This window comes from Salmo salar, chromosome 11 (genome assembly GCF_965601325.2).
Source record: "Salmo salar chromosome 11, fSalSal1, whole genome shotgun sequence".
Classification (NCBI taxonomy): Eukaryota; Metazoa; Chordata; class Actinopteri; order Salmoniformes; family Salmonidae; genus Salmo; species Salmo salar.
Window position 1 is genome coordinate 21,787,262 of NC_138301.1, and position 18,224 is coordinate 21,805,485.

The 18,224-nt window shown below is 38.9% G+C and overlaps 3 protein-coding genes across 10 annotated transcripts in view; 2 read left to right on the plus strand and 1 right to left on the minus strand.

The window, feature by feature from the left end:
• Positions 1-998: 998 nt before the first annotated feature.
• Positions 999-11,410, minus strand: LOC106562214 (testis-expressed protein 9). 7 transcript variants are annotated; one of them, XR_006757520.2, is made up of 14 exons: positions 11,243-11,408; positions 10,800-10,924; positions 10,607-10,670; positions 10,417-10,490; positions 10,269-10,314; positions 9,924-9,997; positions 9,580-9,746; positions 9,231-9,313; positions 8,967-9,140; positions 6,689-6,823; positions 6,369-6,503; positions 6,176-6,269; positions 4,728-4,810; positions 999-4,517 (listed from the first exon to the last, which is right to left on the minus strand). XR_006757520.2 is itself a non-coding variant. In XM_014126935.3 (13 exons), the coding sequence occupies exons 1-12, from the start codon at positions 11,264-11,266 to the stop codon at positions 6,192-6,194; spliced, it is 1,179 nt and encodes a 392-aa protein (XP_013982410.2). In that variant the 5' UTR covers positions 11,267-11,408; the 3' UTR covers positions 999-4,810; positions 6,176-6,191. The 7 variants fall into 7 exon arrangements, 3 of the variants coding, with proteins under 3 accessions (XP_013982410.2, XP_045545127.2, XP_045545128.2); XR_006757519.2 differs by having other exon boundaries at positions 4,728-6,269; XR_006757517.2 differs by having other exon boundaries at positions 999-4,175; positions 4,361-6,269.
• On the plus strand, positions 2,833-5,727 carry LOC106562254 (meiosis-specific nuclear structural protein 1). Its single transcript, XM_014127019.3, is given in 14 exon segments — positions 2,833-2,912; positions 2,914-3,085; positions 3,200-3,324; positions 3,850-3,929; positions 3,932-3,948; positions 4,056-4,261; positions 4,263-4,274; positions 4,372-4,419; positions 4,421-4,515; positions 4,518-4,585; positions 4,723-4,830; positions 4,916-5,161; positions 5,334-5,459; positions 5,617-5,727. Coding segments are annotated over 14 exon segments (1,494 nt in total).
• Positions 11,411-12,964: 1,554 nt separating the features above from the next.
• Positions 12,965-18,224, plus strand: part of LOC106562212 (DNA-binding protein RFX7) — a 42,492-nt gene continuing 37,232 nt past the window's right edge. For both annotated transcript variants that reach the window (XM_014126924.3, XM_014126926.3), the window contains exon 1: positions 12,965-13,423. In XM_014126924.3, the coding sequence (XP_013982399.3) occupies positions 13,290-13,423 (134 nt within the window). In that variant the 5' untranslated portion in view covers positions 12,965-13,289. The remainder of the gene's footprint in view (positions 13,424-18,224) is intronic.

Here is an 18,224-nt window from a genome sequence, read left to right on the forward strand (position 1 = left end):
TTACAAGCATACCCATATCATGATACAGCCACCGCTGTTCTTGAAAATATGGAGAGTGGTACTCAGTAAAGTGTTGTATTGAATTTGCCCGTAACATAACACTTTGCATTGAGAAGGAAAGTTAATTGCTTTACCACATTTTTTGTTGTATTACTTTAGTGCCTTGTTGCAAACAGGATGCATGTTTCTTTTCACACTGTCAATTAGGTTAGTATTGTGGAGTAACTACAATGTTGCTGATCCATCCTTAGTTTTCTCAGGGGCCTTGCTGATAATTGGATGTGTGTGGGGTACAGCGATAAGGTAGTGATTTAAAAAATCATGTTTAAACATTTATGGCAAACAGAGTGAGTCCATGCAATTTGACTTGTTAAGCATATTTTTACGCCTGAACTTATTTCGTCTTGCCATAACAAAGGGATTGAGTACTTATTGACTCAAGACATTTCAGCTTTTAATTTTTTATTAATTTAAATGTAACTTTTATATGTGTGTAGGCCAGTGACAAAAAAATCGAAATGTAATCTATTTTAAATTTAGGCTGTACAACTAAATTGAGTAATTCAAGGAGTGTGAATACTTTAAGGCATTGTAATATAATACTTTCAGACAGCTTTACTGACAATACTTCTGTCCCCAACATCGATCAAATTATAACTTTTTTATATACCAGTAATCTGAAATTAAGTAATATCAGGCCCACCCTTAAGGACCTGCCAATTGGACAAATTATTTTAGAACTGTATTCAGTTAACTAGACCGGGGTAGTCCTATTATTGTCCTTAAAAAAAAATTTAACTACAAAATACATAGATATCCATTGTACAAACTATATTGTATTTAGATAGTTTGGAGGGGGTGTCATAGCATGGTAGAGAATTGGGACCTGTGTGTGGATGGGTAGGTGATATGTTGTCTGATGTTTGATTAACTATTGTGTCAATAACTTAACTGATTCTTCGCAGCACCTGTACCTTAGGGAAGACAGGAGGACGAAGCAGACTTTAACCAATTACATTCGAGTTTATTGTTAGGCACAAAAGGCACGATGTTACCAAGACGACTGGAAGCAAAACAAATGGAGCAAAGTGGCAGATGAAGATTATTACATTTTTGCCTGGTGAAACATACAAATCAACGAGAGGCTTGCAACAGCTCCACGCAATGATGGTAAATTACTTGGTTGTCGATTATGTTTTCCATGAAAATTATCTAGCTATTCGATGGTTAACGACGTTAGATAACTAGTTAATTTACCTAGCTAGCTCTGAGGTTCCCAAACTTCAAACTTGTTTGCGTCGGGGACCATTTTTGTGATAGCCCCCTCAGAATATCAGAACACAACTCCTACTTTACAGTGCGATATTTTTTTTAAAAACAGGATACAAGCAGTTTTACTATAACTGCAGCGCACAAGTCTCGGTCACTGGGAAATAACATTTAAGGCTCTTTTGGCATCAGATAAAATGTTGCCATTTTAAAGTAAATTTCCTGCAATTCTACACATTTTGCCTTGAGGCAGAGAGAATATTTCAGTTGTAAAGCTTAAATTACAATGCATTATGTTCAAAACAACATTTGAGGAATGCAAGAAGAATCCAGTTGAACAAATGTATCATTGATGGAGCACTGTGGATACTATATCCCTGTGCCTCCCAGGCACATGTGCATCTGGAAACTCTTAAGGATCTGACCCTTTTTTCAATTTTTGCCAAAAATGACATACCCAAATCTAACTGCCTGTAGCTCAGGACCTGAAGCAAGGATATGCATATTATTGATACCATTTCAAAAGTTAACACTTTGAAGTTTGTGGAAATCTGAAATTAATGTAGGAGAATACAACACATTCGATCTGGTAAAAGATAATACCAAAATAAAAACATACGCTGATGGAATTTTGATTTTGGCCACCAGATGGCAGCAGTGTGTGTGTGTGCAAAGTTTCAGATTGATCCAGTGGAGCATTGCGATACTGCACAGTATTTTGTTTCAAGTCTGCCCAAATGTGCCGAATTGGTCAATTGATACATTTCAAGTACATAACTATAGAGAACATACAAAAATATGGTAATACAAAATTTAAGTTTACACTCCCAGAAATGTCATACATGATGGATCATTAGCTTATACACTAACTTTCACACATCTAGATGGCCGGGCGGTGTGGGTGTAGAGCCAGAGACAGCAGGGGTTCAAACTTCAAACTGTAGAACCCAGTTCCTACATTTGAATATAAAAATGGATTTTATTAAACAAAACCATGCTACATTTTATCTCTGAGACCCTCAGGATGACAAATCAGAGCAAGATTGAATGCAAGTACATTATTTACCTTTCAGATGTGAATGTATCAAACCATTTGCCATGATAAGTTGTTGTGCACTCCTCAAATAGCATGGTATTTGTTCACTGTAAATTGGACAATGCAGTTAGATTAACAAGAATTTAAGCTTTCTGCCCATATAAGACATGTTTATGTCCTGGAAAGTTGTCTGTAACTTACGTCATGCTAATCACATTAGCGCACGTTAGCTCAACCGTCCCAGTATAGGGACAACGATCCCGTAGAGGATTAAGAACATCAATAGCGATTCAAGATATTACATTATATTGTATTGCACCTGCAACTTACACAGATCCCTTGTCTAAAATTGGTTGATTCTGTTGGTGCTAGTAATATTCATTAAAATGACCCCACTTTCAAAACCCCTGACCTAGCTGTTAGTGCTAAGTAAGCCAGAGTGGTACTCCAAAGTTTATTTACATTTTATTATTCCCACTGGTAGTAGCCAGTATGTATTTGCTTGATACATTGACCAAAATTAACTAATGCGGTCTTTCCTCAAGGCTTCAATGAGCCAGCGGCTCAACATGACGCACAGTCAGCAGCAGAGGGTGATCTTGGAATTGACGACAGAAGGTGCAACGAGAAGACCAGACAAAACGCATCACTAAGGACAGACAAATGCAAACCAATCTAATGAGTGAGGAGAGACTTGAAAATAAGCGATACCTACGCAAGGTGCAAGACGAGCTGCACGAAAGCCAAATTGAGGATGCTCTCATAAGGTATGCATGCAAGGTATCACCTTCACACAGCATTCATGAAAAGCACCTGCTTAAAGGACAACTAGGCTCATCTGTGTCAGGAAAACAGGTCCTAAAAGTAATTGCTTGCTTCATCTGACTCTTACAGGCAGTGGAGGAGAGAATATACAAGGAAAAGCAACTGGAACAAGAGAGAATGGCACAAGAACTAACCCGCATCAGCTATGTAAAGCTTAGAGATGAAAAAATGAGGCAATATATAAAAGAGAACAGGTAAGTCCCAACATGAGGGGGTTGACATTAAGGGTTGCCCTCCTATTGCCTGGGTCAAGTGAACTGAGCAGTCACACCTGCTCTGAGGTTGCCCCATTGGGCAGGTCATTTAAAAATAAGAAGTGAAAATAACTGAACTGCAACAAATTCTAGTAGCCTAAAACTGAAAGCCAGTCAATTTATGTCAGTTGGGCAAGTTGAGCCTGCTCTGAGATAATATTTAATTTTTTTACTGATACAACAAATTACAACAAATTCCAGTACTGATCTTTCTGATTCCTCCCCTATGTGTAGATGAAAGGCAGGGAATATATGGAACTGCAGCGTGTAAATAGCTAATTTACATTTTCGGGCAAGTGATCATAATCTTCGGTCAACCAAAAAATACTCCTGACTTGCCCGATGGGAAAGTGCCTTTCAGACTTTAATAAAAATCCAAGGGTTAGTGTATCAACAATAATCTGTCCATAGTTTTTGCAGGATAGATGTTTTATGTTGCTGTTAATGTTTCCTTTGTAATTTTAGTGTTGAACTCCATGAGTTGGAGAGGAAGCTCAAGTCTGCATACCTAAACCAGGAGAGGGCCGCACAGATTGCTGAAAAGGAGTCAGATATGAGACAGTGGTAAATTCATAAATGTCCTTTCCTGGGGTAGAAGGGACATCTGAGACTTGAACCAAAACACTTGTTGGTTGTGCTTTTTGTGAATACATATTTTTCTCTGACATTAGCGTCTGGAGGCTGATATTGCTCGTAAGATGAAGAGCGAGCATGAGCAGGCCTCTGTGGAGCAGGAGAAGCAAGACCATAAGCGCTACGAGGAGGTGGTGCAGTACCAGCTGGAGCAGCAGCTGAAGGAGAACGAGCACAAGAGACAGGAGGCTTATGAGGAGTTCCTCAAGGAGAAACTCATGGTTGACGAAATCATCAGGAAGTTCTGAGGATCAAATGTGAGTGGACAGTGGCAGTCTGTTTTCACAAGTTGTCTAAGTTTCCTGCTTGATCAAGTGATCAGTATATAATGAAATCAAATTACCTTATTTGCAGGGAGAGGCAGTTAAGACTGGAGAAGATAACAGCCACTCAAAGGTACATAGGAGTTCAAGAGCCAGCAGACTGAGTGGAGACTGATGGAGCAGGAGAAGATGTAGGCTGAGAACAGATGCATCCTGGAATTTGCCAGTTACCAGCAGCTAAGGAGAAGAGCAGAATGGAGAAAGTCAGAGAACGAGAGCAGGCAAAAGAACACCTTCACCAGATGGTAAGAGGGAGAAAAGTCACTTAATTTGCAAAACACTTGGCTATGTTCATATTTAAGAATATATTCTAGTCTTTTTTTGTGTACAAAGTGAGAAATTATTACAACAATATTGATGGCTGTTGAGGAATGTCTTCTAGCTCACTGAGAAGATTGAAATGGAGAGGCAGCAGCGTGACGAGATGGAGCGTGTTCATGAAGAGCTTTGTCAGGAGGAGCAAGTCGAGGCTGCAAGGCATAAACAAATCGTAAGCAAGCATATTCACATTTTATAATTTCCAAAATTTTCAAACCGCCTTTAGAGGATTCAACCCTTTTTAAACGGGTTAACAGGAAGATATGGAGAAGAGAATCAGACAGAGGCTGGAGTTGCAGCAGACCTGCCAAGAGAAAATAGCCTTCAAGGAAATGCGGAGGCAGGCTGAGAAGGTGAAGGAGGCCTTCAGGCAGATGATGATGGCTGAGGACGACCGCATAGAGCAGATGAATGCCCAGAAACATCGCATGAAGCAGCTTGAGCACAAGAGGGCTGTGGAGAAACTGCTGGAGGACAGGAGACAGCAGTACCTGGCTGACAAGGTACAGTATATTGCTCTTATCATGAACACCCTTGTGCACTCTTTATCAACATCAAAGTGGTGTTATTGTAACTGAAGCTTTTCTGTTTAACACTGTTTTGTCTGCCTCAGAGGTAGTCTGTAGGTACCTTAAGGAACATTTGTTGAATGTAAGTTTGATCTCTCTTCCCAAGGAACTTGAGGCTGAAGAAAGAGCAATGGAACAGGAGAGGGAGACATTGCGTCGACAGATCATTGAGGAGGAAAGGTAAAGACTTCTCAAACTCCATGCCACAAAACTACTGGTAAGGGAGGAGGTTGTCTTAGTTTTTAGTTCTACTGCAAGTGTTTTCTTTGTGTTTTTCTTTATAAACTCTGGCCATTGGCTGTCCAAAATCTTTAAAAAAAAAAATTTGATGCAATGTTGCTCCAGCAAGATCACACTTTTGAAACTGACTGTTATTCTCTAATGTTAAGGGCATAATCTGGGAAGATGACCTTGAACACTTTGATGAGGACTTCAGAAGAAATTTCCAAAAGCGACAGGCCGACATCTTTGATGAAGAGGGCTGGAGAGATGATGAATAACCACTTTCTATACTACACCACTAGATGGCATTATTGGGTAGATGCTGTCTAGTGTTTCTTTTGGTGTATCAAATGGTGGATTTCTTATGGCGATGGTGTACTCAAATGTATTAAGTTGCAATGACTAATTTGTATCCCACTAGCTGCATATCACAACACCATAAATCCTATCATGGCGGTGCAGCAATTTTCAGTTGAAGTCATTTGGTAATTTTAAAAAAACACAATTTCCTTTATTAGGTGAAGATGCAACTCCGGTTTAAATTGATTTAACCCATTATTGTAATAAAATGTTACTTTTAAAATCCAACTTCATTACAAATATATTCTGTATAAATGAACAATGCATACATACTACATAACTTCCACACAATGTTAAAGGCCACATAATTAATGTTGTAGCTAACCATAAGAATACATTCAAGGCAAGCAAGATTGTATTACATACATTTTTCAGTATTGCTTTATGATTTCCCCCAGTCAAGAGCTTTCATGAATTCCTCTTCTGTAAATGACAACATCTTGGCAGCTTCAAAATGCATCTGCTCAAGCAAGAGGAAAAATATGTCAGTTTGATAAGGAGAAATATCAATAATGATACTGCCTTATAATAATTACTTGCATTTAATATGAGGACTTACTTTTTGCCTTTTCAGTATATCAATCAGTTTGAGCTGTTTTTTAAAACCCACTATCAGTTCAGCTTTTTGCTTTTCCAGCTTCTTGTTTTCAGCTTTTAATGTTTCTATTTTTTTATGCTCCTGGTCTGCTGTGTCCTTTTGGAAAGGATAGACATAAAACAAGTCTATTTAACCTGGGTAATGCAACAAGTGACAGAAGCCAAATTTGAATACCAAACTCTGAACTATACTAATAGCATGGTACTATCTAGCAATACAATTTACAGTGTAAATTATGATTGATGTGATCACTAAATGCACTGATAGGTGGTTTAATGTACCTTGCTCATCTGCTTGAGCTTGGTCAGTTGTGTCTTGGACCTCTCAACTTCCTCCAAGGCTCTGTTCAGTCTTACCTCTATGGCACTGTGATTGGTTGCTGCCTGTTTTTGTGCTCTCTTCAAACCCTCGATTTCCTTTGTTAAACACACAGAGGGGGACAAGCTAATTCAGTAAAAGCATTTTGTGTAATGTTTTTATAGCGCACCAACACACATTTTCAAAAGCACTGTAATGATAATGGTAATATTTGGTTAGATATCTACAAAAACTGACTGTCCTCACAGTTACTTATTAACTTTATATTTCAGAAATGAAACGCTAATAGTTCATTTAAACCGATAATTGTTGTGACTAAGCAATCGGAATCCATCAACCATTCATTCTTCTTTTCTTTGGGAGTGGACATACACGAAGTGTACAAAACATTTTGGAATGCCTGCTCTTTCCGTGACATAGACTGACCAGGTCCCTTGCTTTTTTTCAATCTTTACTAACGACATGCCACTGGCTTTGAGTAAGGCCAGTGTGTCTATGTATGCGGATGACTCAACACTATACACGTCAGCTACTACAACGACTGAAATGACTGCAACACTTAAAGAGCTGCAGTTAGTTTCAGAATGGGTAGCAAGGAATAAGCTTGTCCTAAATATTTCCAAAACTAAAAGCATTGTATTTGGGACAAATCATTAACTAAACCCTAAACCTCAACTACGTCCCATAATGAATAATGTGGAAATTGAGCAAGTTGAGGTGACTAAACTGCTTGGAGTAACCCTGGATTGTAAACTGTCATGGTCAAAACATATTGATACAACAGTAGCTAAGATGGGGGGGGGGGGGTGTCTGTCCATAATAAAGCGTTGCTCTGCCTTCTTAACAACACTATCAACAAGGCAGGTCATACAGGCACTAGTTTTGTCGCGCATAGACTACTGTTCAGTAGTGTGGTCAGGTGCCACAAAAAGGGACTTGGGAATATTGCAGTTGGCTCAGAACAGGGCAGCACGGCTGGTCCTTAAAAGTACACGGAAAGCTAACATTAATGACATGCATGTCAATCTCTCATGGCTCAAAGTGGAAGAGAGATTGACTTCATCATTAGTTGTTTTTGTAAGAGGTGATGACAACCTCAATGTCCCTTATAAAATACTAGCACACAGCTCAGACACCCATGCCACCAGCGGTCTCTTCACTGTCCCCAAGTCCAGAACAGACTTTGGGAGGCGCACAGTACTACATAGAGCCATGACTACATGGAACTCAATTCCACATCAGGTAACTGATGCAAGCAGTAGAATCAGATTTAAAAAGCATGTAAAAATACACCTTATGGAACAACGGGGACTGTGAAGAGACACACAAAGGTACAGACACTTGCATACACACACATTGTGATATTGTTGTATTGAACATTTTGTGTTGTGGATATGTGGTGGTGTAGGGATGTTATATGATGTACTGTTTTATCTTTAGCTCATTCAGTACAAACATAGTACACTGTTTTATCTTTTGTTTTATATGTAATGTAGGTGCTTTGGTGTGTTTGGACCCCAGGAATAGTAGCTGCTGCCTTGGCAACAGCTAATGTGTATTCATAATAAATACAATACAAAAATACCAGGTGACTCCAGGTGAAATGGTCCACCAGCCAATGTATATCCAGCCACCTTGACACAACTGTGGGAAGCATTGGAATCAACATGGGCCAGCATCCCTGTAGAATGCTTTCGACACCTTGTAGAGTCCATGCCCTGACGAGTTGAGGCGATTCTGATGGCAAAAGGTGGTGCAACGCAATAATAAGGAAGGTGTTCCTAATGTTTTGTACACTCAGTGTGTGTCTCTGTGATCCCTCCCAGTGGGAAATATTATACAACCATGTTTTACTCCACCCCTAGTCAAGGCGAGGGCAATTTCGCTGGGGGATTTCTCTGAATTCCAAAGATATCTGTCACATGAGCGCCGCACTATCGCCAGCTGCAGGAGAGGTTCACCTTACAGGCTGATCATGTTAATGAGGACATGCCAGGCATTCCCCTGCTGAGGGGTTGATTTCATCCTTCATTAACAACCTTGTCTAAGCTGTATAACGTCCCCCTCCCCATTCAGCAATAAGACATTAACAGCTATCTCAACTGCTGTCTACACACGTCTAGGTTTCTCTCAGTCACTGTTCATGGACTTTCATGGTTACAATATGTGCTGTTTAATATTACCAAAATGACTAACTAGAAAGAGAATCAATGTAATAACGGTTTTATCCTTGACACCCACCTTCTGTAGAGCAGTTACTTGTTGCTGGAGCCCATCACCTTTTCTGTTTGACTCCTCCGCTAAAGCTCTGTGTTTCTCTATCTGGGTTTGCTGAATGTTTGCAGTCTTCTGTAGTCTAGCTCGATCCTCCTCCACCTCCTTTATGTTAGTGCTTAAACTACTGTTTGCATCATCCTAGAACAAATAAATGTTTTATACTTGTTTCAATGTTACATTTTACTCAAAAATATACCTAATTTCCATCTCTCATATTTCTATCATTACCTTTTTGTTGCACTCATATGATAGCCGGTTAAATTCTTCTTGCATTACACAAAGTTTTGCTTTGAGAAAACGGATTTGAGCATCTAAAACACAGCACACACAAAAATATTATACTATAGTTACATAAAGAATTACAAAATTTTTAGGATATGCGAGTTGATATCATTTTAAGGATATGCGAGAAGCTCAAACTAAGAAGGCTGAAACAATTGATATTCTGGAACTCTAATAAATAACGTATTTTTTTGTAATTAATTTTTTTGCAAGGATCCATTCTTGTGCTCCAGATGTGATATTGTGAATGTGTGAGAAAGCCACAGAAAGTGTAATAAATGAAATCAGAATTCACCTGATCCCATCTCATCCCCAACACTGGGCATGATGTCTTCCATAAGATTGTCATGAGTATCTCCGTCATCCAGCTTCCCCTCAATGTTACGTATTGTTTTAGCCAAGGAAAAATCCACAAAATCTTCAAGAACCGCAACATCCTCAACTGCAGCTGCCTTTGTTGTTCTGAAATAAAATAACAAATTAACAAAATACAACTCAAACAAAAAGTTGAAAAAGTCATATACATAAGAAACTGATATCCACAATGCTGGACACTCATTAAGCCATAACCTTTTACAATCTTCCAATGTTTCCAATAGATATTTGTGTGAACGTTTGTGATAAGCATAACATTCTTACTGTGCTTTTCTCTGGTTTCCAGGAGGTCTGTTTTGTGAATTGGATTTTGATGTGACCCTTTTCTTTGTCATTACCTGAGCGATGGAAATATGATTTAGGGAGAATTTCAATTGCATTTCCTTGATTCCTCACCTTCTTCTCAAGACCCATTGGATGAGAAGGTCAGAGGTTCCTCCCCTCTGACCTTCTCATCCAATGGGTTTTGAAAAGGCGGTGACGGGAGAGGACGGGAGGAATCAAGTAAATGAAATTGAGATTCCTCCCCAGTTTTACTAACTGATTGCATTACCTTTGCATCTCTGATATGTTACATTTTTACCTATCAAACTGAATTGAATACTGCACCTTAGTAGTGGGCTTCATAACTGAAGATTCCAGCATGTTCACATTCCTAAAGACAAATACATTTGTATTATAGGCTGTTCTCATATATTCTTATCCAGTCTACTACACTGAAATGCTATACATTTAGAGCAATGCAATATTTTATTACTTGAAATCCTCCTCCTCGATGTCAACATCAAGGTGGAAAGAGATTGGCTTTGACAAGACTTCATTTTGGTCACTCTGAAAAAAAATAAAGAAAAAATAATGTTTAAATAAAACAAATATGTCTAAAAATGAATGTTTTATGTTGTTCTGAAGAGTGTCAATTGGTCAGGTAGCTATCTTAAACCACTTACCATAACCTGTTCTGCTTGCCTTACTAGTTCGGCTGTTTTTGCCTCCAGCTCTGCATTTATACGTCTGGAATGGGAGAAATATTATTTATTTTATTGCTATAGCCATCTGGTTACATCATCTCATATGATACAGTCTACATTGACTCAATAGATGTTTGGCAATGGGCACAGATGTTTGGGCAAGGAACCTTACTTGTATTCCTCCTCTTTAGCAAGTAGGTCTATCGTGGATGGTTTCTTTGAGGGGACAGAGGCTGGACGTCTCACAGATTTTCCTCCTTGAGACCTTTCTGCCTTGGATGACATGGATCTTTTGGTCTAAATAAACACATGTAGTAAGTTAGGTAGCTAATTACAAATATAGTAGTTGTTGGTTATTTTAGTCAACAGGCATATAACATTTCAAAGGAACAACGCTTTCGTTGAAAGTCAGGCTGCGTATAATATAGTTTTAGCTAGCATGCTAACTATCTAGCTAGCAGTTAGCTAATTTAGATCTTAAACAGCGATATAGCTAGGACACATAAAGGTGGCAATAGCTAGTTAGTTCTTGTATTTAACTTGTGAATGGGTTTGTTAACGTTTTTTAGCAGTATAATACTGTAGCTAGTTGTTTGAAACAATACATTGACTCACCTCATGGATTCTTCTTTCAGACATTTTGTTGTGCAGAATCTGGCGGTTGGCGTTGCTGTTGCATAGCAACAAGTCGTGGCTAAATGTTCTTCTCCGCTGTGCAACCAAATGCGGAGGAACACGCACTTCTGCTGTGTGAGTCGCTGTTTTCCACAATCTTGACTTTGATACATTTAGCAAAATGATGATGTTAGGGCCCATTGTGGACTAATGAACACATTCATTTGAGTTGTTTGCTAAACATAAAATGTGAAAAGCTGAAATGTGCAAATGTGTAGGGGGACAGCCTTTACTATGGCTAACATATTCGCTACATGTCTATACATGGAGCATAATGTCATTGACATATTTATGTGTTTACCATTGATTGTAAATAATTTCATTTGAATGAAATAGAAATGTCTAACTGTTATCTTACAAACTCATTGGATTATTGAAGACCACGTCCATAGTACTGCTCATTCATACATTTTTATAAAGCATTTTTACTGTGGGCATTTGAGCCAAATTTTGCCATTAGGCACACAGTACTTAGCTGCTCACCACCGCTGTGTAAACCCCCCCACACACGTTATTCTTCATTCGTGCACTCTGCGCCTGCGCCGCCGATGCTTGACAGCAGCAGCAGGAGTAGCAGCATCACATTACCGTTCTCCTAGCAGTAGGATATTATGCTGGCAGAACGATCGCGCATTATTTTCTTCAAAATAAGAGTTCCCCTGCAAAGACATGCTAAACTGTGAATATAGATTTTTTTACTGGTATGTTGAAAGCTATTCTTTTGGCTATATTTAAATAAATTGTGACACCTTACTCCACCCACTCCTTTCACTGCAACTCAATACATGGTGGGATACATATTGGCTTGTAGAGAGAACTTTTATACCTGTCTCAGGTTACAAAAAAAAAAGTACAAACAAATAACAAAAAAATAACAAACTAAAAAAAATGCATGAAAAGAAATGAAATGTATGCATTCACTACTGTAAGTCGCTCTGGATAAGAGCGTCTGCTAAATGACTAAAATGTAAATGTAGCTAAAGTGGGGTTGGAAATACTCAGTAGGGTGTAGTTTTGGAGGGGGACTGTGTCGCAAGGCCTACTGCAGGCTTTTCACTCCGCTCCCCCAATGCAATATACTGTAATAGACTGTTCATGGGATATATATTCGCTTGTAGAGAGAGAACAAGGACAGGAAAATATATAATCAAAGCTACATTGTTCGCTAATACAGGACTAGTAAATGCCCAGTGCACTACTTTTGTGATTTTAAAATTGTAATGAAATATTATTCAGATTTTTCAGTGGGTGCTGCAGCACCTACTTCCTATGTATGTACAACACAGTCCCACTCCAAAACTAACCATATTTGGTTAATAGAGACACTACTGAGTATTTCCCATCCCACTTTAGCTGAGACAGATAGAAAAGTTCTCTCTACAAGCCAATATGTTTCCCATGTACAATATATTACAGTATATTGCTATGGAGGGGACGGAGTGAAAAGCCAGCAGTAGGCCGTGCGACACAGTCCCCCTCCAAAACTACACATATTTGGTTAGTAGAGGCAAACATTTTTTTTAAAGTAAACATCTTTTGAATGAGTTATCCACATTGCAAAGTTTTGAAATGCGGGCTTTTATTTAGAAGGTTTCTTCATTAACATACAAAGTGACGTCACTGTTCGTGCTGCTGGCAGAATACTAGTTAGCATCACAAACACTTCCACCACTAGTGTTTGCAAACGCACGGGTCGTCCCAAAAGGCTGCGACGGAATCCTGGTGAAAGCTTGCATTTTGGATTCCTCTGTACTATTTTTTTTTTTTTTTTTTTTTTTAATATGTCTGTGCATGGTGTTCGAAATTAACTGTCTAACCATGTATTCCCGGCACCGTTTCTACCTTGGAACTGAGGCCACGTATATCGCAAAAGAGAACGGGTGGGTCCGTAATGTACAGTAGGAAAATAACTGCTTTCTCAACTCAAGGTCCAGGTTGAGGCCTGCATGTTAAAGATCCCTTTCCTCCCATCCTGAATCTCATTGTGATGACTGAGGATCAACAACAACATGATCAGCTCCCGAAGCTGGGCTCTGGAATAAGCACCTTACCATCCCTAGTTCCTGGACTGCAAGGGACTGAGGCCAGTGCGTTGCAGCTCAAAATAAAGAATTCCATCTGGTAAGAGGACCATTAGCTAGCATTGTGCTACTTTGATTGCTAGCTTAGTGAACATACATTAGTTGAGCCAGCTCCATATGGTTTGCCATTCTAGTGTGGCTACATCTAGCTAGCTAGCCCAGATATTTAATTAGCCAGCTCATTATTAACTTGCAGCTACTGAGTGTGTTGCCGCCTCCGCCCCATTTTCATAAACGTAAACATGTCAACCTTTGTGATTGGCGTTGACAATATGACACTTATTACAGTTTTTCGGATCTTTCCTCTTACCAAGAGCTAATATTGTTTACTATAAATTGTCGGACACATCTTCATGACATTAGCAGCAAGTTATCGCTGCCTTTTTCTGTGGTGGGCAGGTCTCGACTAAAACGGTAAAAATGTGTGAATATTAACAACCCGGGTGCTGCAAGAAACCTCGAGGTTGGTAACAAACATTAGCGAGCTGGGCCACTGAGGTGTATATATATATATGGGCTGGACTTGTGCAAGGTTTCCGTATCCTCATTAGTGCACGCACTCTAGCCAATTTGCGTAATTTCTGGAAAACAGAATAGTATGTAGGTAGTCCGCTTGCCCGCGTTATAACGAAGTTAGTTTATGGGAGAAAGTGCAGGCGTGCACAACTGGCTAACTGGGTTGAAAACCACAGTCATTGTTTTTTTGCATGTCTCGACATATATTTCAAGTCCATGGCGGTATAAATGGCTATGGTAATAATAGCACAGTCTGCCCTGCACCTTAGCATATCTTCATACATAATAATGACCTGCATGTTGTATCAATACAAACCTACAAAATATTATTCGGCTACATTCATCATTAATCTCTTCACATACCTGTAAGTTTGATTGTTGCACTCATTCCTGTCAGCTTCCAGAATTATATGCTCAATTTGCACACTGAATAATATGGTGATTTTACTTTTATGCACGTTTCACCTGTTGTCTTAACCTTTGGTTTCATATAGAAACTCCCTACATGAATTATGAAGTATGATAAGGAACCATAATATGTTAATAGATGTGGTTTTCTTTTTGCATTTGAACTGTTGTTGACTGATGTTTCAGATAATCAGACTTAAATGTTCATTGTCTAACTTTATACCACCCTTTATGTGGTGCACATTCATTCAGAACCGACTTGTGATTTGTCTTGGTTGCAATATTGTGTAAATAGTTTTAGATTATATATAGTGACATTTCAGGAACTGAAGCACACAGACTGTTTGTCTGTCAAATTACAACATTGGGAAAGTCATGACTGGCACTTTTTTTTTATAACATTTTATAATATAATGGGCATCATATGAAAAATATAGAACCACTTAGGTAACATGTAACCTTAGCCTAGTCATAAATTGCAAAATGCCACCCCCTAGGCTTATGTTAATCATCGGAAAATACGCTACAGTATATTTGTTGATTTTCTGCACAGTAATCTGCTGTAAAGCCAGTGCTAACCTTAAACCAGTATGAAGGAATGCGGCTCAGGATGACATGGATCCATACGTGGAATGTCAATACATTGACTTGACGTTTTATGGTCAACATCAGAAATTGTTATGGAATAGGCCAAATGCATTTAAAACATGGAAATATTTGTTTTGCGTCTTCCTTTTTTATTACAGGGGAAGTGTTGGAACTAACTCCCTTTATGAGATGACAAACTAATGTAGTAGTATTTTGAAATACCATGGAAGATTTTGTAATGGCCATTTCCATGTTATAGGACCCATGAACACCAACATGTGAAGTTCATAGGAGCACATCAAATGTGGTGTCAAATGAAGGTTGAGTCTATATATTTTAAATTAAGGCATATAGCTTTTTTAAAAACTATTTTCCATCCTAAATTTAGTAATAAGCAATGCCTTTGATTTCAGGTCAAACAAAGGGGTCTTAGAAAACAACATGTATTTCTATTTATTTTTTTAACCTGTTATTTAACTAGGCAAGTCAGTTAAGAACAAATTCTTATTTACAATGATGGCCTACCCAGGCCAAACCCTCCCCTAACCCGGGTGTCTGCCATAAGTCTTAAAAGCTATTAGAATAACATTAAAACACAATATTGTTGAAGTTAAGACCCTTGCCAACTAATAGCAACATTTTGTATTTAATTTTGCTGAAATTATTTGCCTTCTGTAAGTTTAAGAAATATTGCCTAGTGACTTGTCATTCTTTTACAAAAAAAACCACACATATTTAAAATGTCATTCTGTTACAAAATCTGTAACAGAATGACTGAAAAATCAATAACAGAATGACTGCAATTGAATTGGCTACAATGGGAAATGATAGTAGTCACAAACCACAGTTGGCTCACCTGCTACTGTCCTTCCTTCCACTGGCATACTGTTATGTTCAGCTCAAAATTGTGAAAAGTCTAGACAACCCCTCTCTCTTTCACTCTTTCTCTCCAGTTAATGTCATCTCCCCTGGCTCTTACTGACACCTACATAATGAGCCCCCTCTGTTTCCATTTACTGTAACCAGCGTCCTCAACCACTGAGCACCGGACGTGCATGAACGTTGAAAAGTAGATGAATTTTAGACATCTGTTTCACAAGTTTAGACCGCACGTTGCAGTACAGTAAAGTCGAGTCTATATCAATACAAAACAGCACTGTACAGAGATTAAAGCATACTAGAGTACAGTATAATGTACTGAACGATACTCTACCGTACTTTACTGTGCTCTACTATGATGTCCAAACTTGAGACTTATATGATTGGTTCAGATTTCGTCTGGTCCGTACCAGCCAAATGTGGTCTTGTTTGGGGGGAGCATATTGGCTATTATTCAAATATGGAAAATAATACCCAAACATGCGAAGGAGGATATTGCATTTTTATACCTTTTTGTCTACCTGTTCAAGATACATCGCAATGAATACATCACATATCCATAATTATTAGGGATGTGCATCTTTCCGTTTCAAGACGAGTCGATACACTATATATACAAAAGTATCTAGATACATATGTGGACTAGAGGTCAACCGATTAATCGTAATGGCCGATTAATTACGGCCGATTTCAAGTTTTCATAACAATCGGAAATAGGTATTTTTGGATGCCGATTTTTATTTATACATTTTTTTTTTTATATATATATATATCTTTTTTTTTTTTTTTTTTTTTTAGACCTTTATTTAACTAGGCAAGTCAGTTAAGAACACATTCTTATTTTCAATAACGGCCTAGGAACGGTGGGTTAACTGCCTTGTTCAGGGGCAGAACGACAGATTTTTACCATGTCAGCTTGGGGATTCAATCTTGCAACCTTAGCTCTAACCACCTGCTTTACATTGCACTCCACGAGGAGCCTGCCTGTTACGCGAATGCAGTAAGAAGCCAAGGTAAGTTGCTAGCTAGCATTAAACTTATCTTATAAAAAAACAATCAATCATAATCACTAGTTAACTACACATGGTTGATGATATTACTAGTTTATCTAGCCTGTCCTGCGTTGCATATAATCGCTTAGGTACACGTTGTTCCAACCATAAACATCAATGCCTTTCTTAAAATGTAATGTAATGTTAAAATCAATACACAAGTGTATATATTTTTAAACCTGCATATTTAGTTAATATTGCCTGCTAACATGAATTTCTTTTAACTAGGGAAAATGTGTCACTTCTCTTGCAAACAGAGTCAGGGTATATGCAGCAGTTTCGGCCGCCTGGCTCGTTGCGAACTGTGAAGACTATTTCTTCCTAACAAAGACAGCCGACTTCGCCAAACGGGGGATGATTTAACAAAAGCGCATTTTGCGAAAAAAGCACAATCGTTGCACGACCATACCTAACCATAAACATCAATGCCTTTCTTAAAATCAATACACAGAAGTATATATTTTTAAACCTGCATATTTAGCTAAAAGAAATCCAGGTTAGCAGGCAATATTAACCAGGTGAAATTGTGTCATTTTGCGTTCATTGCACGCAAAGTCAGGGTATATGCAACAGTTTGGGCCGCCTGGCTCGTTGCGAACTAATTTGCCAGAATTTTACGTAATTATGACAACATTGAAGGTTGTGCAATGTAACAGGAATATTTAGACGTAGGGATGCCACCCGTTAGATAAAATACGGAACGGTTCCGTATTTCACTGACAGGAAAAACATTTTGTATTCGAGATGATAGTTTCCAGATTCGACCATATTAATGACCTAAGGCTCGTATTTCTGTGTGTTATAATTAAGTCTATGGAGAAAAAAAAGTTTTATTTACCTCAAATCTGAAATCCTCAACAGAAACTAGCCAGAGGTTAGCCAGTTCACTGTTAGCCACTGGCTAACGTTGGAGTTCAGCTAGCCACGGTTAGCAGTCATCAGCTATCCCTTAGCTCGAAAAGCTATTGCCAGTTTTGTACAGCGCGACTCAGACCAGAGCATACCGGACCTATTTTCTCTCCATATCCCCGGATTTCTACCGCAGGCTCTGGACATCTACACCTGGATCTTGCAGCTAGCTAGCTGCTACCCGAGTGACTATTGGCTAACGTCGGTCCCGGAGCTAACATCAATTATTCCGGAGCTAGCCAGCTGAAGAGTTCCATCAGCCACTCCTGGGCTACAATCACCTATCCGGACCCGTTTTACTGCCGATGCGGAGCCCCATCCGGCCTTCACGACTGGACTACTGACGTTATCTGCCCGAGGGAGTTATCCAGCTGGCCCCTCCGTCGCGACGTAACCTGAACGCCCATCTGCGGCCTGCTAATCGTTAGTTGTCTTATCGGCTGCTATTGGATTAGGTCTATCGGACAATTTTCTTGGGCCACTATAACT